This window comes from Durotheca rogersii (assembly GCF_024521655.1).
Source record: "Durotheca rogersii strain YMJ 92031201 chromosome Unknown GGS23scaffold_19, whole genome shotgun sequence".
In the NCBI taxonomy this organism is placed as follows: domain Eukaryota; kingdom Fungi; phylum Ascomycota; class Sordariomycetes; order Xylariales; family Xylariaceae; genus Durotheca; species Durotheca rogersii.
In genome coordinates, this window is record NW_026251250.1 from 456,082 (window position 1) to 476,842 (window position 20,761).

The window sequence follows — 20,761 nt, forward strand, 5'->3', positions numbered from 1 at the left end:
CCGCCATCCGCCGATATCACGCTCCTAAACCGCAGCCGGTACTACCGCGCGGGTCTTGGCGGATCCTCGGCCGCTTGCTGTTCGTCGGTGCGCGGTCCGTCACTGGCGGCGCCGTACCGCACGGTTCCGAGGCGCACGGGCAGTATCTTGAAGATTGCGGGCTGCAACGGCAAGTAGCCGCCTGCTTTGGCTTTGCTTGCGCGCCCCTTTCTCAACTGCGATGCTGGCGATAGCGCGGCCCGTTTTGTCCATGCTGCTGAAGGCTACAGCCTCTCCCACATGAAGTGGCTTAAGACGACATCGCGGCGGAACTGTCGCTCGCGAGGTACGGGATATCGTTCAGGGACCTGGACATCGAGCGTGGTCGGGTTAGCTCCGCTGAGGTCTTCGAATCTTTAACTTGTAGCCTCGGCGAACAAATAACGTCGATTGAGCGAGTATTTTTCCTAGCCAAAGCTCTGAGGGCCTTCGCCCACGAACACTGGATCAATAACCTCGCTTCGCTACAGCACTGCAGCCCAACTCCCCCTTTCATTTTTAGATTGCGACCCTCGCAAGTCTTCCTTGAAACTCCCACATCCACAAGCAGGGGGTGACACAGACATCCGCATTAGCTTATAGCGTCCAGGGAACCCTTCCTGCTATCAAGTACAAACCACTACCTATATGTGACGCGGTGGGAGCCCTTGAAAGGGACAAGTTAATCCCACGCATAGATAGCACGTGTTACTTCATGTCCTGTCTGACAGAAGGCCAATTTAGTAGGAGGTGCTAGTAAGCCGGACAGCCGAGACCTGCGTTTTCCACCATATAATACTGCCTGGGCAACCCCCCCGGAGTAATTGCCAGTCCATGGTAAGGCTGCGCAGTTGATTTCGATCCTCGAGCTAGCTAAGCCGGTTCCGCTGCGGCATACTAAGTGCTATGGCGAGTGCCTCTCAGGTATACGGCGCGGATCAGAAGACGCGGCGAGACCTGCAGCAGCAGCAGCAGCGCTGTTCTTGAGCTCAGTCGCAACGAGTGCTGCGCCGAAAGATGCGGTCGGTAGAGGGGCCGTCTTCTGTATCAGAAGCTACAGAGAGTGTCACCCTATCGTTAAGAATTCTAAATACCTAGTTAATAACGCGATTGCTCCTCGGCTCTATTTGTTGCGATATCTTCGGCCTTCTCATCCTCTTGTCCTTCTCCCGCACCACCACCTCGTTGTTGTTTCACCAGTGACATGTCGTGATCAAGTAGTTCGGGGCCCTTCTTCTTTACGCCCCGCTCGTAATCCGACTCCCGGGGGACCACACTCATTTAGCAGGATTTATTACCGGCACGACATCTCTACCTTTCAATGTGCCCTTCAGTCCCTTCTGTGAGTACAACAACTCGGCATCCTCCAAGCACGTCCTAGGTGTGTAACCGACCCCAGAAAAGGTCCTGACAGGTAGGTACGCTTTCTTCGCGTCGTCATCAGGCCATTATCCCACCAACCTGGTGTTACCGTTGGTTGAAGAGAGAGAGGACGGAGGATTTTATCGCTCCGCCTTCGTTACGACCTTGGTGCATCGTCGGTTGTCCAAGCTTGACTAAATGCTACGTACCCGTAAAGACTCATGTGCCGTACATACGCGACCCCTTAGATCCTGGATTTAGCATATTGAATAGGAGGGTGTCGTGGGCTCCCTTGTTAACTCATTTTTCCCCCTCCTTCACTAAGATCCCCGCGGATGATTTGGGCGTCTGAACTAGTGACACTCAGCAACCTAAGAGGTTCAGAGAAATAACGGCGTATCGTACCACGTCAGGCGTTCAACTACGCACTCGTGCCCCTGCTGAGGCTCCTCGCTTTTTATATCAAGCTTGCAGGCTTTAAGCAAGTCCCTAAAAAAGGGTATCCAGCTCTGCTGCGAGCTAACCATATGCGTTCGGTCATCGTCGTACGTTAAGACATGGGAATGGAATCCGACTCGCTGGTTGGTATTGATTGTCTTCTCGTGTGTAGACGCGCAGGCCTGATTGCGAATTTGGCGGGGCAGCGGACCATAGCGACACGCATATGGACAGACTCAGAACGGCAGAAATAACTCGCCGGATCCAAGAGAACTTTTCAAATCCAAATAGCCCGCGAATAAAATCCGACACGGCATCGCAGATGATCTTAGACGACTTAAAATCCACCCCAAGTATGATTCGACCAGCCTGCCCTTAATATTATGTGCGATCTAGGTATAATACGGAGGCAGTCAACGTAAAGTCCAACCCAATAGGAGCCACCATGAGCCGGGGTGACGCTTCTGTGAGCCATCGAGATCGAGAGAGTCGGGTACGAGTTGATGCCTTTTCAATCGCCCAAACGCTAGTCCTGAACTCCTCTACGGGTGAGAGGGCGCCACACCAGGAGTTCTGCAGGAAAGCAAGCTTAATATCTGCTAGCGGTACCTAGCAGAAACTTCCGCCAGCGATAGGAGATTCGTCTATTAGAAACACCCACCAAAGCCGCTCGGTACCGCAACAGTCTATCCAGTCTTGGCCGTCGGCGGGACGATGCTCGTCATTGGCCAGGCCGGGGTGGTGCGAGTCTTCGGTGCCTACATGCCCAGCTCCTTTTCTGCGGGGCTGTCGACAACCATCGAGCCATATAGCAACGGCCTTATTGGACCATATGTTTCCGGAGACGTCGAGGACGGCTTCTGTTGTGAGGTTGGTGTTGCTTCAGCCGCGGCGCTTCAGCTGCGGTGCTTCACCCACGAGGGAATTCGCTCCGATACGGGGAGGGGTATTCGAAGGTTTTCGCGTGTCTCAATGGGAATCCGCGGCGCCGTACCCGGGTTTATCGACCGACAGGAAAGCGCGCGATGGCGCCCAGTAAGGTGCATGAGTCTCGGAGGCATGGGTTAGGGAGGCAGGGAGGCAGGGAGACAGAGGGACAGAGGCAGAGAAGCAAAGGAGCGGGCGTGACGGCGGCTCCCGTCTAACTGGTAGAAAAAGCACCCATCACGAAATAAACGAGGTAATATAGTCATCGGTATATTTTTGGCGGCTACGAGACGCTTGAAGGATAAGAAGCACTTTGTGGACGGCGAGTCGGGTTATTTGGTGTGTCCTCGCATTAGTTGCTTACTTGTGCGCGTGCGTTAGACCCGGCTAGATACCTAGGTACCTAGGTATGTGTGTAGGAGGTACCTCAGGTAAGCGAACCGCGGTCAAGGCTCGTGATAAGGTAGTCTATACCTGACGACTAAACCTCCTACAGTGTGTGTAGATACCCGAGACATACTACTACCTCTCCCCACAGAGACTGGCATTATCGAAGCCGGCTGGAGGGTGATGCTTCACCCCCTCCCCGTCGAACATGGCATCATCGAAGATGTATCGTGCTCCCTCCCAGATCCGGAAAACGACAGACTTCGCATCATCGCCGAGACCCGTCCAGCCACGACAGTTCACCCAGCAAACACGCGGGTCAGTCCTCTTCATCACGCACGGCCTATAATAGCCTGTTCCGTGCTACGGGGACGCACGTATGGCAGTTTTCGCAGCCGACATGCTTCCACCTGTCGGCCTGCCTCTTCGGGCACGGCGGCGCACTGGCTAGGCTTCGGCCGCTGCACCCGACCGCCTTGTTCAAAGGCACCAGAGCAGGGAACCCCATCCGACAGGGTCTGGTGTGAGAAACGTTTTCGTGCGATGCTATTGCGTGCTTCGTGCCGGCCCCCTTGATTGACAAGACGGCACAATAGCGTGCATGCGAATCGGCCCTGCTCGGGACCCTATGAGCATTGTCTTGCCTTAGCTACGGGAAGCGGCGAGGTGGCGCCGGGAATATATAAGACATTGTCGAAGGGACCAGGAGCAGAAGCGGAGGGAATACACAGGAATCCCACAAAGGTACGGTTCGGCGGATCACCCTTGGCCACCTCCCCCTACGCGTATTCGTCCACGGTGAATCATCCTACATGTCGTAGTGGCGGCAGTCGAGTCACTAACTTCTCTTCGGTACCCAGCTCCCCCGGGTCTCGCTGCGCTCATTCTCCGAGCAGAGTGTCGGTGGGATATCCAATTGATAGTGACTGATCGCGCCAAGCACCAATTCGCCGTGGGCATCGTTACTTGCATATTTACATCCCCGCCAATTGCCTGTTGCGGAAGCCCAGAACCCGCCGAGATGTCGTCCCGCACTCCGCGCCTGGTCCAGGACGAAGCCAAGTTCGCTAGCGTCTTGTCGACAGCAACCGAGCCGCTAACCCGTCGACTACCACCCTTCCCGGCCGGTGACGGCCCCGAGAAGACCCACGAGACGAATGATGTCGCGGGGAAGCTGCTCGTCGAAGACGTAGTCGATGTCGATGCTGACCTCGAAAACGATAACGACCCTGAGATCGCTCAGATCCCACCCGAGGTGAGGCGTGTCGTCAGCCTTCACGATGATACGACGCTACCCACATTGACCTTCCGGTATTTCCTGCTCTCCTTCATCTTCGTCGTGCCGGGGGCCTTCCTGTCTCAGATGAACAGCTTCCGGACAACTTACGCGCCATACTCCGTCTTCTTCGTCCAGATCGCGGCCAACTATGTCGGTCTCTGGCTTTCCCAGGTGCTTCCCCAGCGCCAAATTCGTGTGCCCCTCACGAAATGGTCCTTCAGCCTGAATCCCGGCCCGTGGTCAGTCAAGGAGCATGTTCTCGTTACCATAACTGCGGCATCGGGAGCCACCGGAAACCTCGCCACGACGCCGATATCTCTTGGCGATCTTTACTTTAACCAGCGCATCCATCCCGCCGCGGCCATCTTATTCATGTGGTCCATCGACGCCACCGGCTACGCCTTCGCTGCGGTTGCCCGCCAATTCCTCCTCTACGAGCCAGCGTATCCCTGGTTCCAGGCCCTCTGCCAGACAGCGCTCTTCGAGACGCAGAACAAGCAGAACAAGTCCCCGACGCCAACTGCGCGCAAGCAGATGCGCATTTTCTGGCTCACCTTTCTAGGCATCGCCCTTTGGCAATTCCTGCCGGAATATGCGTTCCCCATGCTTAATTCCATGGCCTTTCTCTGCTGGGTTGCGCCCAACAACCCCGTTGCCAACTTTATCGGATCCGGCCTCGGCGGCATGGGTTTCCTCAATCTGAGCTTTGACTGGGCCAATATTTCCGGCAGCTTATTTCTGAGTCCCTGGTGGTCCCAAGTCGTGCTTTTCGTCTCCTTTCTGATACCCTGCTGGATTCTGCTTCCCGCCGCCAAATGGGGAGGACTGGGCGGGTACCCGCACTGCTTGATGTCGAATCGAGCTTGCACCGCGGACGGAGAGACGTACCCTCTGGCTGATCTGGTCACAGGCCAGAATACCTTTAATCAAACAGTGTACGAGGAGAACGGCCCACTGTATCTCGGCGTACAATACCTGTGGTCTATCTTCTTCGATTACGCCTCGTATAGTTCGGCATACGCCTGGATCGCTTTCTTCGGGGCAGGTCAGATCAAGGAAGCGTACAAAAGGTTTCGTGCTCGCCGCAGTAAGCCAGGGCAAGGAATAAATCATCAATGGTACGTGAAGAAACCACCTCACATGCCCAACTGCGTCACCGGGATCTCCAACCTTTCTGACCTGTTGACGCTAACGTCTTCTGCAGTATGCTCCCCTCTCGAATCTCTTGCCCCTTTTCCGATGGGCCCATACGCGCTAATGCAAGATTTACTCGCAAGGTGCTAACGTTTAACAGATACCGATCGTCTTAACGTGCTCATGCGGTCGTATAAAGAGGTACCTCTATGGTGGTACACCATCCTATTCGCAATTTCGTTCGTTAGTATCATGACGATTGTCGGACTAAATATCATGTTCATCCCCTGGTGGACCTACTTTGTCGCCCTAGGAACAGGCGCAGCCGTCGTCGTGCCGCTGGGCTGGCTGTATGCTGTGAGCAACTTTCAGCTGCCCATCGGAACGTTCAACGAGCTATTATACGGTACGATGGTGCAGAAATTAAGCCACAACCGGAGCCCCATCGGAGCCAGTGTAAGAACGGACCTTTTGATGGCAGATACGTTCGTGCGTGCTAATAATCGGTATTTGCAGGTGTACGGCTCCATTGCTGGCGACGCGTGGTATCGCGCCCAATACATGTTACAAGACCAGAAGATAGGACATTACATGCACGTTCCTCAACGTGCCGTCTTCTTCTCGCAGCTCTTCGGAATTACTATGGGTGTGCCGGTCAATTACGCTGCCATGCGCTGGATCATCGACACGAAGCGTAAATATCTGACGGGAGAAAGTCAGGATCCCGCTCATATCTGGACTGCCCAAGGGCTGGCCGGCTCTCTGACGATGGGTGTGCAATACGTTCTTATTGTAAGTTATCCTTGCCAAGCCAGCTTCGGGGCGCCACATCAACATGTGCACCCAGCATGCTAATAATTCCAAATATAATAGGGGCCAACCAAACTCTTCCAGCAAGACCAGTTCAGGCCTCTTCCCTACGCTTTCCTTGTCGGAGTCGCCTGTCCAGCCATCATATATCTGCTCCATCGACTATTCCCACGCGCTAAATTCCACCTGTGGAACACTACCATCTTCTTCAGCGGCGCGTCCTCGTTCTACGGCAATATATCCACGGGAAACCTCTCGCGGTTCATTGGAGGCTTCGTCGTCATGTATTGGGCGTACAGGTACCGGTACCAGCTATGGGCAAAGTACAACTTTATCTTGGCTGCCGCGTTCGACGCGGGCTTCAATCTCAATATGCTGCTGATATTCTTGATATTTGGCAGCGCTAAGGTCATAAGCATGCCAAATTGGTGGGGGAACGATGCCCAGAATGTCGAGAAGTGTTACTCTCTGCAATGATAGAACGATGGCAGACCTCGTCCTCCGTTTTACTGCATATTTAGCTATCAAGTCTACAGTAAATGATGGGGAATTGGCACACTCATATCTTCTCCACCCCAGAGAACATACACACAGACAGTGATTCTCTAATATTCTTCCAGCTTCGCCTTGACCTCTTTCTTCACGTCCCGGAGTCAGAATCCGATGCCGTGATGAAAAAGAAGGTGGTTCGTGACCTGGAGGCAGTGTAATACCAGGTCACAGGCCGCTATAACTGCAACGCCTTGAGTTTCCAAAGATTGTTTCTTTTTTCTCTTCCGCAGTTCGGATCGGGCCAACGCACGACGCCTCGAGCGGGCCGTCCCGCCCAAACGCGAAAGCGACGAGACACGAGGTCTTGCGCAGTGCCAGGGCCCTGGACTGCAATCCCTGCAACCATCGTTAGCATGAGACCCGGAAGTTGTCGTCGAGTTGTTGTCGCCGAGTTGTTGTCGCCGAGTTGTTGCCGTTGAGTTGTCGTCGTTAAGTTGTTGTTGCCGAGTTGTTGTTGTCGATAGTTGTCGAGATAAGTGTCGACCCATGCCCATCGCCATGAGCCCAGCATCCCATCCCGTAACCCCCGATTTCGCCATCTTTCCCCCCTCCAGCTCCTTGGAGCCAGAGTCTCTTTCTGATCCTCCACACAAACCCTCACAGGTCGAAGAAGTGTCGAAAGTCGTGGCCCGCCCTCCCTCCCTTTGTAGTTGTCGACTCATGCCGAAAGATGCCGTCCAGATGTGTCGTCAGGTGTGTCGTTGAGTGTGTGTCGACCCATTCCCATCGCCATAGGGCCAGCATCCCTTCCCGTAAAACCCAAATTTTCACCATCTTTCCCCCCCGGCCTTTCGGCCGGGCACTCTTTCTGATCCTCCTCTCGAACCCTCACAAGTCGAAAAGTGCCGAAAGTGGTGGCCCGCCCTGCCCACCCGCTGATAGTGTCGTTGGCTCCGTTGACCCTTCAGCCCCTGTTGTTGAGCGGCGGTTGGTCTGCATGCCGTCGAGCCCACTTGGACCTCGGGCAGGAATAGTTAGTGCAGTGGGAATGAAAGAGAGAGGAGAGAGAAGATAGTGAAGGCAGAGCGTTGCTGGAGCTTTGGCAAGTTGTGGAGTTGCCGTTGGAAGTGTCAGATTTCAGTCAGCAGGATGGGCGTCAACATGGCATTGGTCCGGGACACGGCAATGGTTTGGTTGGGACATGTCAGCTTGGATATGGCAGCTCGAAAAGAAAGGTGGGTGGAGAAGGAAAAGTGAGATGGATGGGAGTTCAAAGTTGGAGATGTCAGTTTGGGGGGGATTCGAGATGGCAACTTGGAAAGGATCCGAGATGAAAGTTGGGAAAGAGCTGGAGATAGCGGCTTTGGGAGGTTGAAGATGTCGATATCAATTGGAAATAGGGCTCATCCAAGGCGGTAGCAGAATGGCTCATATTGGTCAGATGGAGGGAGGCAAAGAGGCAAAGAGTTGACAGGATATGGGAAGAGAAAACCAGCAGCGGAGGTGGCAGTGTCATGTCAGAAAACAAGGCTCGCTCAGGGGAGGAACGAGACTGGAGATATTGAAAGGTCAGAAAGTGATGGACAAAATGAAGATGGCAGTCAATGGATAGGATGAATGGTGGGAATGGAAGTTGGTGGCGGCCAGATCTCCTGGTATCAAGGACAGATGCTAAATGAAGTTAGTGAACGATAGAACCAATTTCCGTCGTGAGGCACAGAGATGGTTTAAACTGATTGTGATGGATGGCAGTGGTGGTGGTGGTGGTTGATAGGAGAAAGAGACGAGAGAGGTGGGTGGTTAGTTGAAGAATAAGAGGGAAGGTTGGTGGAGGAAAGGCGATTGGGGGAAAACCTGGTAATAGGCGTTAGACTTCAGATACACTAGTACCTGGCGCGTGACGCGAGACGCGAGACCCTAGGCAACGTGCCCTCGATGTTGAGGCGTAGCCCAGGTAACGAAAAACAACAAGGTGGTGAATACTGTGATTCCAACCAGGTGAATTTGTGGTCGGGAGACGATGAGATTCGGAAACGAGGCGAGGTGGATCAGGTGAGATAGAAGAGATGAGAGACAACTTACTTTAGAATATCTGGAACGTGGGACATCATGTCAGGTCAAAGGAGGTGGAGATAGCTGATGGACAAGGAGGACATTCCCGGGAAGGTTGGGAGATGGCCGGTGGGAGATAGAATGGGAGAAGGGAGACCAGGGCAGTCTCAGAGGAGGTCCATCGGCGGGAGATGGAAGATGGACAGGTTCGGGCATCGAAAAAAAGATTGGCGTGGGAGATATAAGAAGGCAAGGTGGATAAATGGGAGGCGAGAGAAGATGGAGTCGGTGATCAGGAAACAAGATGAGGGTAGAAAAACACAACAGGGGCGAGATGGCAGAGGCAACACGGTAGGAGAGTCAAGGGGTTTGAACTCTTGGGAGAGGTTTGGCAGACATGGCAAGTTGAGGAGGAAAACAAGATGGCGAGGAGAGAGACGGGGAGGGAGACGGGGAGGGGATAAAAAGGTGTGGGAGGTTAGAAACGCAAGTGCTCCGTCAAGAGGACCACGATGAATGGAGAACGAGAAGTGCTGTTGGATATTCAAGAGAGGGAGGAAAGTCAGGGGGTGAATTTTTATACTGGGAGCTGAGGGCGGTGAAGCCCAGTCTCGGCAGAATCTAATCACTCCTCAGGATGGACGAAACGGGAAGCAGAAAAGGTGTGTGAATACGATCGAGATAATCACAGGTATCTCAGGTATATTCCTACCATATGTACCCGATTTCCTTGTGTGATTAGGCAGCGTTCGGCGAGAGAGAGTGGTACTTCGAAATCCCAGGAGGCGTTGACCGAGTAGCCATTGCAGAAATCAACAGTGTGTATCATGTGCTGAAGAGTTGCGACAGTTACATATACTGTGTACATTCCCAGGTGTTGCCATTGGACCATTAAGTATATAGCGAGATCGAGGAAACGCGAAGTCAAGTTGATCCGCGAGGCGTTTGAGCTCCGGTGTTGTGTAGATACGTATCGGGCCAAGATGTCACTGTATGGTGTATAGTATTACGACGCCAGGGCTACTCGTGATGGTTGGTATAAGGTTTACGTATTTGCAGCCATAATCACTCTGTGAGAAGTATATCTGAGGGTAGTTCTCTTAAGGGGGGCATGAAACGTAGTGAGGTTCCTAAGTAGATCTGTGAATCAGCAACCCGCATTGAATACCCGACTTAAAATGGAAAATTGGGGCACGCGGATTAAGGCCTGATGTTATAAGTGATGCCTCAGTATCGGATATATATTTCCAGGCTGATCCTATCACCCGAGGCCGGCAATGTTGAGTTGCCAGAACACAGACTTTAGAACAACCGGCACGCCCCAGTTATGTCCAACAACTCCCAATGGTCTTTATAGTACGTAGGGTGTCACGTAGCAGTTGAACCAGCCTATATAAGCCTACATACCGCAAAGCGTGAATGTAGGCGTCTACGTTTTACGTAACATAGGGTAACAACGACGTTATCATTGTGGTCTTATCGTCTAAGGCAGTATTGCCGGTTAGTTAAAAAGAGGAGCTATGTCGTTGTGAGGCTATTTTAACTGCTAGTATAGAGAAGAGAAGAGTCTCGCCCCTGTTGGCATACAGTCGTGGCGAATCAGCCAACCAACCAATACAACCTACCTATTTACACCTTCAACGAAACCGTGGCTTGCCCTTAGTAGTTTCTCTAGTAGACTGCCGGGTGTGGACCTCTAAAGAGGGGGCTTCTAAAGGATCGGCATCCTAGGAGCAACGGGTGTGCCGGGAGAGATAGAAGGAGCAGCAAGGTCCTTCTACTTCCGGGCTAGCTTCAAAGAATGCAAAGGGATACAACTCTAGGGAGTATGGGGACGGCGTGACTGGAGAGCCCAGCATCGGGGAACGAGGAGGACCGTTAAGCCGTAGAGCCGAAATGGGGCCCTAGCACACGTTAGAGATCCATATTATAGGATACCACCAGGCTTTGAGGTGTCCCGCCGCGGCGTAAACTCAGTTATATTTGATTGATCGGCTGTGCGATGGTGGCTGGCTGGCGCCACCGCGGCCCTCTGCCAAGATATAACTCCTCACATAATCCCGCTGCTTGACTGAGACACTGGGAGGCTGAGCAGTTGATTCAGTATGATTCAGTATTACTAGTATTACTAGCAGCGATGGCACACCTGGCTGACGCCTATAAGAGCGGTCCGGTCCTCCCCCAAACAGGATTGCATGCCACCATAACCTGCCCACAGAGCGATTTCTCCTACCCTACGAGACGAGCATTTTGCGACATCCTAACTATTATCGAGTCAACCCGATTATAGGCGACATGGACTTTTCCGAATACGGGACGCTGAGCGAGGAATGGGTGGATTTCGAGAAGAACAACTCGGAGGCGGCAGGGTGGACGCTCGACATCGGAGGCGGTGACCCGGTAAAGCTGCAGGCCCAGGGAAACATCATGACGGCGGCGATGGGGAGAGCCAAGCTGGAACGGTCGGGACTCTGGGCGGTGGTCGAGTTCGAGGACTACACGGCGACCAGCCGGGACGGGTACGCGATCCCGGTGCGCTGCTACCGCCCCAAGGCGGCGCGCGGCCGGACGCTGCCAGCACACGTCCACTACCACGGCGGGGGGTACACGACTGGCGACCTGGAGACGGACGAGTGCTACTGCGTCGCGTGGGCGCACGCGCTGTCGGCCGCGGTCGTGTCGGTCAACTACCGGCACACGCCGCAGGTCAGCGGGCTCGTGCCGTTCCACGACGCGATCGACGCGTTCGACTGGATCGCGGGCCACGCGGCCGCGCTCGGGGCCGACCCGGAGCGGCTCACCGTCGGCGGCATCTCGGCCGGCGGCGGGCTCGCGGCGGCGGTGGTGGTGCACGAGGTCCGGCAGGCGCTGGCCGGCGGCGCGGCGGCGCGGGTCCGCGGCCAGGTCCTGGCCATCCCCAACGTCGTGCAGGAGTTCCCGTTCGAGCGCTTCGCGGACCGCGGCCGCACCTCGCTGGTCCAGTGCGCGGGCTCGCCGCTGCTGCCCAAGATCTTCTACGACTACATGGTGGGCCTGCTGCGCGCGGGCCACGACACGCCGGCCAACCACCCGACGTGGAACCCGGGACTCGTCGAGGACGAGGTGCTCCGGTCGATACCGCCGACGGCGATGCTCGTCTGCGGCAGCGACCTCCTGAGAGACGAAGGGCTGATGTACGCGAGCCGGCTGCGCGACGCCGGGTAAGTGTAGAGCAACGCGCGCCGCGTCGGAAGCGGCGGTTTGGATTCCTCGTCACGGGCCTAGGCTAACTCGCGCCGCGCAGGGTCCCGACCAAGGTGCACATCTTCGACGGCATGCCCCACGGGTTCTACCTGTTCGACCAGCTGGCGTCGACGACGAGGTGGGAGGAGATCGTGCGCGAGAGCACCAGGTGGGCCGGGTCGAAGGAGGGCGAGTGGTTCGTCGAGGTGCCGCCCCAGAAGCCCTGAAGGCCTTGGGGATTGGGATCGGCCGCGGGTCCGCAGGGCGAGCATCACGAAAAGAAGAAGAAGAAGAAAAGGCCGCGGCGTTCCGACCGTGGAGGTTCGATAGGAAGATTACCGGTACTCTGTAGTAGCAGGTAGATAGATGCTGTATTGCCAGGAATAACCCACGTGGCCTCGTCGGCGTCTTACGCCCACTGCCCCTTGCCGCAGGTGCGGTACATGCAGCTTTGCTGATTCTCGGAGCGGAGGGAAATCGATACGGGTACAAAGCTACCCGACGTTTTCTGAGGTTGGGTACCTACCTCTACCTAACAGGTAGGGCCTGGGTATTAGTCCGGGTACTTGTGTTGAGGATAGGTAGATACCTACCTCTGGTGGGTATATATGTCGGATTTGGTCGATGATCTAGATACCCAAGGCATCAGATACCTAGTAGAAATGTACCTGTCTAACCCAGAAGCCGTACCTGCACAGGTGCTTGCCTACCCGTAGCTTAGTACCTAACATGTCCAGTCACAGCATCCAAGTGACGTGGTGATGTACCTAGAGGAACGGACGAAAACAGGTATCTGAGTACAGAGTCAGTACACCTCATCTGGAAGCGCCACCAAGTTGCTTTTGGCCTCTCCCTCTTCTGCTATTTCTTTTTCTGCTTCCCTCTCCCTGTTTTGCTCCGTAAGCAGGTTATGGACAGCACGACGTCCAAGATGCCGTCAGCATCCGTGAGAGCCGATTCCAGAGCACAAGCAAGCGGAGAGAAAATGCCAGAGACTGACCGACTGGCTTGCAATCGGAGCAGACGCCGCGTAGGCGACAGAGGTGAGTAGGTGATATTATCCACCACTCTCCCGACTCTCCGGGCTGGTGGAAATCGACAAATCGTGATTAATAAATTGAAAACAGGCGCCTTTCTCGGTGAAACGCCTTAAAGCCGAGGAGACACCCCAATAAGTAAAATGCCCATCTCCGGCCTGTGGTTGGGCGGCTTCACACCGACGGTATCGAATTACACGCGGGGGAGCGCCACATGCTGAGCCCGTTTGCGGCTCCTAGAATTCCTCCGACCTCCTTTTCTGGCTCCGCAGTCAGTCTTTAGCCCCAGGGATTCCTTGCGGCGGGCACCCTGGCGTTAGCGAGTCCGACTTCTTTATGTCCGTTGGGGGAACACGTACGTACCGTTACCATTGACGGCTACGTAGTTGATGCGGTAATCTAAAGAGCGAGTAGGTGTACGTATAAGAAGCAGCCACAATGCCCGAGCTGCGAAGAGAAGCCGTAGTTCTGCTCGAACAAGAGAGAATAAGAGGCAACCTAGTTCAGCTCAGTCCGCCCGCGATACTCGACGCCCCCTCCCGCCCTCCTTCGAGACCTCGAAACTGCCCCCCCGAGACTTAACAGCCAACCAACTTTCGCCATGCTTCGAGCCGTCGTCCCCAGAGCCATCGCAGGCAAGCCTGTAGGCCCTATTGGCTACGGCATGATGAGTGAGTCCGCTCCCTGCCGTGAAGCCGCCAGCCAGCCCACGCCGTCGACTGGGGCTACTCTCGGCTGACCAATCCCTAACTGTGCCCTAGACCTGACGCTATTCGGAAAACTCACCTTCGACCAAGCGATCGAGCCCCTAAAGACGGCCCTCGAGAACGGTGCCAATTTCTGGAACGCTGTAAGCACACGTCCCCGTGTCCCCGACGACAACGACCTGCTTGCTGACCCCTTCCCCCCCCCCCCGCTCTCCTTACAGGGCACGTTCTACGGGCCGCCCGACGCCAACTCGCTGCACCTGCTCAAGCACTACTTCGCCAAGTACCCCGAGGACGCGTCCCGCGTGTTCCTCAGCGTCAAGGGGGCCTACGACGGCGCCACCCAGGTGCCCGACGGCTCCCCCGCCGGCATCCGCGCCGCCGTCGACGACGCCCTGCGCGTCCTCGCCGGCGCCAAGGCCATCGACCTGTTCGAGTGCGCCCGAGTCGACCCGCGCGTCCCCGTCGAGACCAGCGTCCGCACCCTCGCCGAGCTCATCCGCGAGGGCAAGATCGGCTCCTACGGCCTCAGCGAGGTCGGCCCCGCCACCGTCCGCCGCGCCCACGCCGTCCACCCGCCCGCCGCCGTCGAGGTCGAGCTCAGCCTCTTCTCGCGCCACGTCCTCGCCCCCGGCGGCGTCGCCGACGTCTGCCGCGAGCTCGGCATCCCCCTCGTCGGCTACAGCCCCCTCGACCGCGGCTGGCTCACCGGCCAGTTCCGCACCCTCGACGACCTCGCCCCCGACGACGTCCGCCGCCACTTCCCCCGCTTCCGCCCCGGCGCCTTCGAGCAGAACGTCAAGCTCGCCGGCGCCGTCGCCGAGCTCGCCGCCCGCAAGGGCTGCACCAGCGCCCAGGTCGCCATCGCCTGGGTCCGCCACCAGGGCGTCCTCCCCATCCCCGGCGCCACCGGCAGCGCCCGCGTCGCCGAGAACTGCGTCCCCGTCGAGCTCACCGACGCCGAGCTCGCCGAGCTCCAGGCCGCCCTCGAGAAGACCGAAGTCGTCGGCGAGCGCTACCCCGAGATGTTCCAGGACCTGCTGAACCAGTAGACCGCCGGCGTGGCCGGTGGGCTCGCGTCCCGCACCCAAGGCGCCGTCGAGGGCCTCGGCATCCCGATTTCCTGGGACGTAGTGATATTGAGAATATAAACAAACTACCTACACAATATTACACCTCCCGTTCAGAGATTTGCCCCACCTGGTATATGAGCTGGCGATAACCGCTAGACACTCGCAATCCTAGTAAAAGTCCAAATACGTTTACCGTGAAGCAATGCACCTGTCTTGACAAAAATGTTAGTGGCTATGGACGCAGGCGAGAGGGGAGGAGAGGAGAGGAAAACATGTAGTCCGCTCTCGCATCGTATGCCGTGCATCTACTACGATCGTACATCCACCCACCATACTCACCCGTCAACCCTGCCGCGTCTTCACACCTCCCTCTCCGCACGAGCGGTCTCCTACAACCACCTCCGCCGTCCGTCCGTCCGTCCATCCGTCCGTCGTTCAGCCCCCAATCCTAGGTAGGTGCCCTCGGCTCTGCCTCCGGCCGCACTCGCAACCCAATCGCGGCATCTAACTACCATCTTCTGCCCCCCGTAGCTAGCGCAGCCAGTGCAGATACCTAGTCGCACACCCACACTCGAGGCTTGGTCGCCCGCCACGGGATGCCGCGCGGCAGCCTCTCTGCCGCCCGTCGTCCTTCTTCTCTTCCGCGAGCGGAGCACCGCATTCCCCGCGGGAAGGGGGGCGCTCGCCCCCGTCTCCCGTGTGCTGGGGAGCATCGGCGCCTGTCGAGGCCGGGGCCCGGTTAGCCTAAAAAGGCGAGTCGTCGGGGCCGGCGTGGTGTGCTTTGCTTGCTCGCTTGCTGGTTCCAGGTCCTCTCGCAACTCTGGAGCCCGCAAAGGCACACACACACACACACTTCTGACGGCTGTGGCTCCGGAGACCAGACGAGGCCGCCCCCCCCCCGGCGGGAGCAGATATGCGGCGTCGTGCGGGATGGACAGATGGTCGACCGTCTTCCAGGCGGCTGTCCCCAGAGACGTCGCCTCGCGATACTCTATTGGCTTACCGGCCTACCTGGGTTAGATCCCGCTTGGCACCCCCCACGCACAGCGACAGCAGAGGACAGCCTGCTCAGTTGGGTCAACGCGACGCTCCACACTATAAGAATACATGCCCTACACACAGCACGGTCACTCGGACTCGAGAGATAACACGCATAACAACGTGATGTGCAAAATCATAGCATATCGTCATTCATACGTTACGGTAAGGGTTTCGTAAAGGGCAGAAACAAAAGAAACCAGAGGACGTCCAAACCCTTCCTTGTCCCCCATGAGATGACGAATCCTTGAGCCGGTTGAGGGGATCTCTGGGCAATTTTCCGTTCTATATCTACATGATTGAATGACCTTGTTTGTCTAGAAGAGAAAAGAACTCCGTGGCGTTGCCGAATGCCCTTCATCACGGCCGCCATTTTCCCCTTTCCATACCGTCGAGTTTAAAATAAGAAAGAGGCATTTCGTCGCATAGCCGTTGACCTGTATCCGTAAACCCCCGATAGAACGCCCTTTTGTACAAGCAGGGCCCGGAGAGGCGTATCCCATGGCTATACCCCCAAATTGCGGTGAGAAACTAACCATAAATGTGTAGTAATAGCTAAGGGCAAGCAAGGAAACCCTTGGTGATACCTTCCAGTAGGAAAGGATTGGATATCGATGGGAATTAAGGCCCAAGACCCTAGCGAGTGGTCGTAGGAATTCGTCAAGCCAAACCGTAGACCTGTCGTGTCGTGATTGTGCTGCATTTAAGACACCTTGCTATGCATCTCAAAGATGCAAAACGCCATCACCCCTCCTCGTCAGGGCACAACGCTCCCCTCCGGGAGCCTTATAAGTCGCCTCGGTACATCCAGCCAGGCTGGCAACTATTCCAGGCCAACAAACGCTCCCCCACTGTTGCTGCAAACGCAACCTCATTATCCAGCTCCCAAGCAAATCGAACGAGATCCGATGGAAAGATGACGGATAATTTAGACGTCGGTCATCTCCGTATCGAGAGAGATAGGCCCCGCAAGTTCATCTGCGGGGCCCCAGTTCCCCTCGAAGACCGTCGCGGCTGCTCGTCGACGGCATGCCACCCACTCCAACGCTTCAGACTCGATGAGCTGAGAGATCACGGGTCGTTGGTTTGGCTCTGGCGCAAGCATCGCCTTCACGACGGTGTCGAGAGAGCTGTGATGGTCAGGGTCACTCATGAAGTCCGGGGGTTGTTGCAATTCGTTCTTGCGACCCAACCCAAAAATATCACCAGACTGACGGCCGACATTTCTAAAATGGTAGCCACGCCGAGCATTTTTCGCAGCGCCCGTGCCTCCGAATAGACTGGCGCTACGGTCGGCGTCGTCGACTGGCATACCAGTGGCGTCGCGCACAATTGCGGCCGCATCTTGTGTTAAGACCGGAACCTCGGAGAAGTCCCCTTCCCTAAGACTAGTCCAAGTTGTCCCGTTCTCGGGGAGCTTGACATTGGCTGCAATCTCCAGCATGATAAGGCCAAAAGAGAAAATATCCGCGGGCTTGTCGATCTCCGATCGAAGGGCCTCGGGGGCCAGGTATTCACGATCACCTTCGAGGTCGGGTACCGTTTCCAAGGGCACGGACACTGCCAATCCGAAATCGCCAATCTTCAAGGTTCCTTCAAAATTAATGAAGACGTTGGCAGGCTTCAAGTCGAGGTGGATGAAGCCAGCATCGTGGATGTGTTGCAAACCCTGGCGATTTTTGTCAGAATATCAAGTACGCACATTCGGCCGGTGGTCGCTTACCTTGCCGATCTCGAGCATGATCTTCCAGATACGGAAATCGTCAAGTCGGCCCTTAAGGCCAACGAAGGATAGGAAGAGATCCAAGCTTCCCTCTTCGCAGAACTCGGTCTGTATGTAGAGACTGTTGTTCTCCTCCCAGCTGTCAATGAGTTGTAGGATATGGCTACGCCCTTTCAGAGCTTCCAACACGGACACCTCGCGGCGGCGAAAAGCCCTGTCCCTGATACCTTGAATCGGGACAGTAAGCTTCTTGACAGCGTATACCTTGGCCGAAGACGGGGAGGAGGGGCGTCGATGAGTAGGGGTGCTGAAAAAGCTGGGCTGAACCGCAACCAAGGGCTGAGCCATCTCGGTAACTTGATACACCTGCGAAAACTCGCCTTTTCCTATAAACTCCACCTTGGCAAAGCGTGACATGAGCACCTCGTCCAAGTCGTGAGCAGGGATGCCATTTATAGGGGTAATAGCCCGTCGCTCAATAAACAACGAGCCATTATGTCGCGTAGTGGGGGTCGCAGGCGGGAAAGACGAGTTCGGTCCACTGCCTGGAAATAGGGTATTCTCATTTACGTTCGAGATAGAGAGACGGCTTGCGTCCAGAGGCGCAACGCTCTCCTGCGGAGTTTGAGGAGTCGTGCTCTCTACGAATTCTAGCCTCTCCAACGGACTCACTGCGAATTCAGGGTTAGCCTAGGCAAAAATAGCTATTCGCAATACGCTCGACAGAACGCGTCGCTAGTGCCTGCACCGGATAACACTTACAATTGGCAGCTGAGTCTTGCTGCAAGGACGCGCAGGCTCGAGCGGCGGACGTAGGAGTAAAGCGTCGTCTGGCTGTAGGGCTTTCGTTTGGCAACTGATGGAAGCTGCTAGAACTCTGAGACATGGTCTGTTGCTTCGTAGGCGTTGGCGGTACATCTCCATCATTGTTAATGTGAGTATCGCTGTACTGCTCCAACGGACTACGTCCGTCATCGCTGTGGAGGCTGAGCAGACTGCCCCTCCGGGAGTGCTTGGAGAATCCGGGGAAGATGACAGGTCGCGTCTGTTCGCCAAAGATATTTGCGGTTCGGTTTGGCGTAGGGTCAAAAGGAGTCGACGGGACACCAAACGTGTGTCGGATATGCCTACCTCTCGACTTCACGTTGCCCGTCAGCGGCGGGGGGGGATAGGTCGCGAACCCGTTAGGATGCTTCTTGCAGGGGGTATCAGGCACAGGCCCGAAGCCACCGGTTGTGGGGACCTTCTCCGGGAAGCGATTCATCTTCGATACCAAGCCAGTGGATGCGAACGCTCCCTCAAAAGGTCTGATACTCTTGTAGTCGGGAGTGGATAGGCTCGCTGTCGCCGGGTCTTGGTTCTCGCGCTGAGGACGAACGGCGCCAATAGGCAGACTCTTGGAGAAGTTCATGGCCAGTCTCGGCTTCTCGCTTAATTTCACAAAGGAGGTTGGCGACTCGTCGCTAATGCTGGAGCCCGATGAGGAAGTCGTCATAGCTCGGGAGAGGGGGTGTGGTTGATGTGTCTGCTGGTTGGGGATATGCGCCGAGGGATTCGGTAACGGCCCTTGGGTATTGAAGGGGCTATCACGCGACGGAGGGGGCATGAAGTGATCCAGAGACAATCGCGGGCGGCTCTTTGTGTTCGGTGTAGCGACCTCATTCAAGTTTTGCGACAACTGCTGTGCGGCTTGTCGTTTCCCCCACGAAGTTCGCTCTCGCTGCTGCGGGGTGGTGGCTTCATTGGAATTCGGTGAAAGCTGTTGGGCGGCCTGGCGCTTGCCCCACGATAGTCGCTCGCGCTGTTGTATGGTAGACTTTCGCAGGGTACCGGCTCTGCGCATCGCGGCGGCCGACGGCGAGGTCAAGGGCTCGGAAGCGGTAGCCGCGTCAGGGCTCGTCCAGTCATACTCGCGAACCGCATCTTCCTGGAACTCGAAGTGGGAAGACGCAGGAGCGTGATCAAAGATGTTGAAATCACCCCCTAGACTTAGAGGACCGTAGCTGCGCCGCTTCGCCTTTGGGCTGCCGGAAAGGGACTGGTCAAAATTCATCGTCGCGTCGTTTCGCTTCAGCGGGCTGACTACGGAGGTTGATGGTGGCGGCGGCGTTGGAGGACTGTTGAGCGCTTCCGTGAATCGAGACGTGGCGAGTTGAGAAGAATCCGTCATATCCAGATGTACACTGTGCCGATTCGCGGGTTTCTCGACAGCCTTGCGCGATGCTGGGCTGCGAGTACGGAAGAAGTTGACGTTCTCCTGCCCCAAAGCCACCGCTAGGGATGGTGGTGACGAGTGTGAGGGAGGGAATGAATTGCCCGAGGCTGAGGCTAACCCTAAGGCTCTCCTGGATGGGCTCTTGGGGGAGGTGCGGTGCCTAGAGAATGGCCTCCCACTGGTTGATCCTGAAATGGGGCTCTTCGTCGATTTCCCAGAGCGAAGGGACAACTTGACACTGGGACGGAAAGGTGTTGCAAGTGGAGACTGACCGTGAGGCTGGTTGCCCGAGGGAGAAGGTATGGAGGTGTTTGGGCCAAAATATTGGGACTGAACCCGCCTGATGGAGGGTGAGGGAGAACCCTGATCAGAGCTGCTCTGGGAGGCAGTTCTAACCAGAGAAAATTTGGAAGGTGAACGCGACAATGATCTCCTCAGTGACCGTAGCCCTGCTTGAACATCGACATGATGGTTGTGGGGGTGAGTAGGCGAAGGCAAGGTCAAGGTACCACCACCATTCGACATTTTGAAGCTGCGATATATGCCATATACCGTAAAGCCTCCGATGCTAACAGTAGTGCGATGGCAGGACTAGTTTGGCGGAAAGCCCAGTGTCGTATATAAGTGAGTGACGAGAAATGAATATCTTTGAATCCGTACGCAGGCCGAAGTCCCCTCTATACCACTGAGTGGAAAGTAGGTAGATTTGCGTTGTAGATACGGGAACAGGTAGGTAGCGGCAATAATCGTACAGACTGCGGAGAGCAGTAGGCGTCGGTCAGTTCTCGAGGAGTATTCGAAGGTAGTATCGCTAATAACTCGACGACACCTGGAATGTTAAAGCAAG

At 55.9% G+C, this 20,761-nt stretch overlaps 5 protein-coding genes across 5 annotated transcripts; 3 read left to right on the plus strand and 2 right to left on the minus strand.

Moving 5' to 3' along the window:
- Positions 1-3,900: 3,900 nt before the first annotated feature.
- On the plus strand, positions 3,901-6,920 carry GGS23DRAFT_158832 (OPT superfamily oligopeptide transporter). Its single transcript, XM_051511418.1, has 5 exons — positions 3,901-3,930; positions 3,993-5,526; positions 5,704-6,001; positions 6,062-6,337; positions 6,419-6,920. The coding sequence occupies exons 2-5, from the start codon at positions 4,154-4,156 to the stop codon at positions 6,830-6,832; spliced, it is 2,361 nt and encodes a 786-aa protein (XP_051369938.1). The 5' UTR covers positions 3,901-3,930; positions 3,993-4,153; the 3' UTR covers positions 6,833-6,920.
- Positions 6,921-7,606: 686 nt separating this feature from the next.
- GGS23DRAFT_577648 (uncharacterized protein) lies at positions 7,607-8,743 on the minus strand. Its single transcript, XM_051516938.1, has one exon. The coding sequence runs from the start codon at positions 8,361-8,363 to the stop codon at positions 8,133-8,135; it is 231 nt and encodes a 76-aa protein (XP_051369939.1). The 5' UTR covers positions 8,364-8,743; the 3' UTR covers positions 7,607-8,132.
- A 2,025-nt stretch (positions 8,744-10,768) lies between these two features.
- On the plus strand, positions 10,769-12,712 carry GGS23DRAFT_158845 (alpha/beta-hydrolase). The gene is made up of 3 exons (XM_051511420.1): positions 10,769-11,002; positions 11,064-12,099; positions 12,183-12,712. Exons 2-3 carry the CDS (start codon positions 11,195-11,197, stop codon positions 12,346-12,348), a joined length of 1,071 nt encoding a protein of 356 aa, XP_051369940.1. The 5' UTR covers positions 10,769-11,002; positions 11,064-11,194; the 3' UTR covers positions 12,349-12,712.
- An 885-nt stretch (positions 12,713-13,597) lies between these two features.
- GGS23DRAFT_158842 (NADP-dependent oxidoreductase domain-containing protein) lies at positions 13,598-15,004 on the plus strand. The gene is made up of 3 exons (XM_051511419.1): positions 13,598-13,829; positions 13,920-14,008; positions 14,087-15,004. Exons 1-3 carry the CDS (start codon positions 13,760-13,762, stop codon positions 14,915-14,917), a joined length of 990 nt encoding a protein of 329 aa, XP_051369941.1. The 5' UTR covers positions 13,598-13,759; the 3' UTR covers positions 14,918-15,004.
- Positions 15,005-16,709: 1,705 nt separating this feature from the next.
- On the minus strand, positions 16,710-20,755 carry GGS23DRAFT_158905 (kinase-like protein). Its single transcript, XM_051511421.1, has 3 exons — positions 18,462-20,755; positions 17,700-18,370; positions 16,710-17,645 (listed from the first exon to the last, which is right to left on the minus strand). The coding sequence occupies exons 1-3, from the start codon at positions 20,437-20,439 to the stop codon at positions 16,905-16,907; spliced, it is 3,390 nt and encodes a 1,129-aa protein (XP_051369942.1). The 5' UTR covers positions 20,440-20,755; the 3' UTR covers positions 16,710-16,904.
- Between the last annotated feature and the right edge of the window lie 6 nt (positions 20,756-20,761).